Genomic DNA, 2,503 nt, shown 5'->3' on the forward strand with positions numbered 1-2,503 from the left:
TCATAAAAATGTAGTGATTTTAGGATTCTGGTTAAGGGGCGCATAAGATGACAAACTAGGACGGCACTTGGGATTCATAATGACAATATAAGGGGCCCGTTTATATAAGCAAATGTTACTAATGCTATATGCTGATGTTCTTACTGTTTGTTCTGTCTTTTTCTTTCCCTTTGTTTTAATTTGTTTATTTGGTTGATCATAAGTAACACTGCTTCTCCTGTAAGTTGCTGTCTGAAGAAGCTGTTCAAACTTTTGCTTCCTGGCAACAATTGACCTGCTTCTATGTCTTTCTTGAAAGATGAACTTTTTATCACCCTTGCTCTTCCTGAACTTGTCATGGACACCTTCCCAACTTTCTGAGCTCTCGCTTCCACCATCCGACCCCTCACGATGAGATGACTCTTCATCTTCCTCTGCAGAATTCCCACTATCAGAGCTACCCTCCTACCACATCTTCATATTCATCATCACTGTTGTTAGCTTCATACATAGCTCGATGATGACGATGAGAGCTCGTCACATCAGCAGAACCAGTTCTCAATTTTCGACCTTTTGGCGCACTTACTGATTTCTTTGACTTTCTATACTTACTTCTTTGTAACGTACGTTTCATCGGCCTTTTATCTTTTCTGCAGCTCTCATCACTGCTGGACTCTCCTGGGGGTGCGTGCATTGCAAATGAGACTTTTGGTTTTCTTGGTTTCATCCAAGACTTCTTCTTTTTCATTTCCTTCCCAGCAGCATCAAGTATCGTGTCTTTGTATCCACCAGGGCGCGTGACATCGATACCAGGAGTTGCAATTCCATCGGAATCACTTGAATTCAGTTCATCATCTAAGAAATACCAAGAACTACAGTTAGGTGTAAGAACCCCCAATGTTATATGAATAACACGTGCTATAGAGTTGTTATCACTGTTTAATTTAAGTATGACTTGTTTTACGTCAGTAGTTCTCAACCTGTGACAAACGGCAACTCTATGTTATACCCAATCCCAAATTTAGTAATGGCAAAAAATGAAGTCCAACCAATTGTTGTATTAGAGATATATATTTCTCCCAAATAAAATGGCATTTTCAGTCTCTGCCAAAGAAGTATAAAATAATACAAAATAAAAGGCAGCAATGATGCCTAATTTTTCAGAATGTTCATTCCTACAAATCCTACCTATATCTAAAGCCACACGAGCAAAATCTTCAGGAATGATAAAACTTTCCGGAATATTTCCCCTCAAATAGCAGAGAGCTAAATCATAGAAAGCCTTTTCTTCTTCAGATTGTGTCTTTATCTTTGCACTCATAATGTAACGAGGCACCCAAAACGTTTTTAAACGATGTATACAAAGCTGTAAATTGTAAATAATAACAATGTAATATATATATATATATATATATAGAAATTAATTAACAACAACAGCTTACACATTTACTGAAACATTAATATGCTCAATCGGCTACATAAGTGTGTAAGATAAAATATTTACATTATATAACCTGATCAGATGTTATTCTGCTTCTGCTAGTAAGATTAAAAGTATAAGACACATACAAACAGCACATTACAAGGACAAACATCATTAACCTTTTGAAAGCAAAGAGTGAACGTGACATTGTAATTCTTTCTATCTTTACTTGTGTGTTTTTCTGGAAGATTCTCCCAAGCTGCATCAAGTAAATGTTGAGGTACCGACAGCTTTCCTGACCTTGTGAAATATTTCTCTTTGATTTCATTGAACAACTCCATGCAAGAACTCGATCTTTTCTTTATATTTTCATACCTGAAAAACATGGAAAAGCAAATTGGAAAATTAAAAACATGAATACGGTTGTTTTTGTCATGGTAATGTACATTTTCATATCTTGTATCATAACCAAAAGAAACCAGATTCATAGCTCTAAGCTAAAACTAATGTCAGCGATTTTCTTGAATAGAACACTTCATAGTTAATGCTTCAACCCAGTGGTTAGCAATGTGTTTGCTGTGTTAGTTAAATGTTTCACAGAAAAAAACACATTAACAATGTTGCAAAGGTCTACTTTGTAATTTGCAAACAGGCATGTTGTTTATGAAACCACCACATCCACATGGGATGCACAACAGATCACCCATGTTTTATAACCTAGTCCTGCTACTATAAGGGACAAAGAAAAGAAGCCACGCTAATGACTTAAACTTACAGTCTTTCAGTATCCAGCCAGAACTGAAAGAACTTATATCCATTCGTTGTTTGCAGCAGGAAATTACGAAATCTTCTCATAGCAGATACTTTGCCGAAACATTTTTTCTGCAGCCATTTTAAAGAATCTCTGATGCTTTTAAGCTCTGCGCAAATATGAAAGAATTATATACAGTTCAAGCATCATCAATACCAAAGCGAAAAAAATGATTTTTTAAAATAAGAAACTTACATATGTAAGCAGATCAATTTTCCAACATCTATTTTATATCAAAACTTACCAGAAGCTTTAATGCTGACAGAATCATTTCTCACTAAATCATGTTT

The 2,503-nt window shown here is 35.4% G+C and overlaps 2 protein-coding genes across 2 annotated transcripts in view; both read right to left on the reverse strand.

Annotated features, from left to right (window-relative positions):
- The window catches only part of LOC100179225 (regulator of G-protein signaling protein-like), a 9,224-nt gene extending 8,817 nt beyond the window's left edge, over positions 1 to 407 (reverse strand). The window contains exons 1-2 of the mRNA XM_026839485.1: positions 315 to 407; positions 145 to 255 (exon numbers count right to left, since the gene is read on the reverse strand). Of these exons, the coding sequence (XP_026695286.1) occupies positions 145 to 255; positions 315 to 407 (204 nt within the window). The remainder of the gene's footprint in view (positions 1 to 144; positions 256 to 314) is intronic.
- On the reverse strand, positions 318 to 2,497 carry LOC108950585. The gene is made up of 5 exons (XM_018816569.2): positions 2,458 to 2,497; positions 2,178 to 2,322; positions 1,582 to 1,777; positions 1,168 to 1,345; positions 318 to 834 (listed from the first exon to the last, which is right to left on the reverse strand). The coding sequence occupies exons 2-5, from the start codon at positions 2,255 to 2,257 to the stop codon at positions 437 to 439; spliced, it is 852 nt and encodes a 283-aa protein (XP_018672114.1). The 5' UTR covers positions 2,258 to 2,322; positions 2,458 to 2,497; the 3' UTR covers positions 318 to 436.
- Positions 2,498 to 2,503: the final 6 nt, after the last annotated feature.

Source organism: Ciona intestinalis, unplaced genomic scaffold, assembly GCF_000224145.3.
Source record: "Ciona intestinalis unplaced genomic scaffold, KH HT000311.1, whole genome shotgun sequence".
Lineage (NCBI taxonomy): Eukaryota > Metazoa > Chordata > Ascidiacea > Phlebobranchia > Cionidae > Ciona > Ciona intestinalis.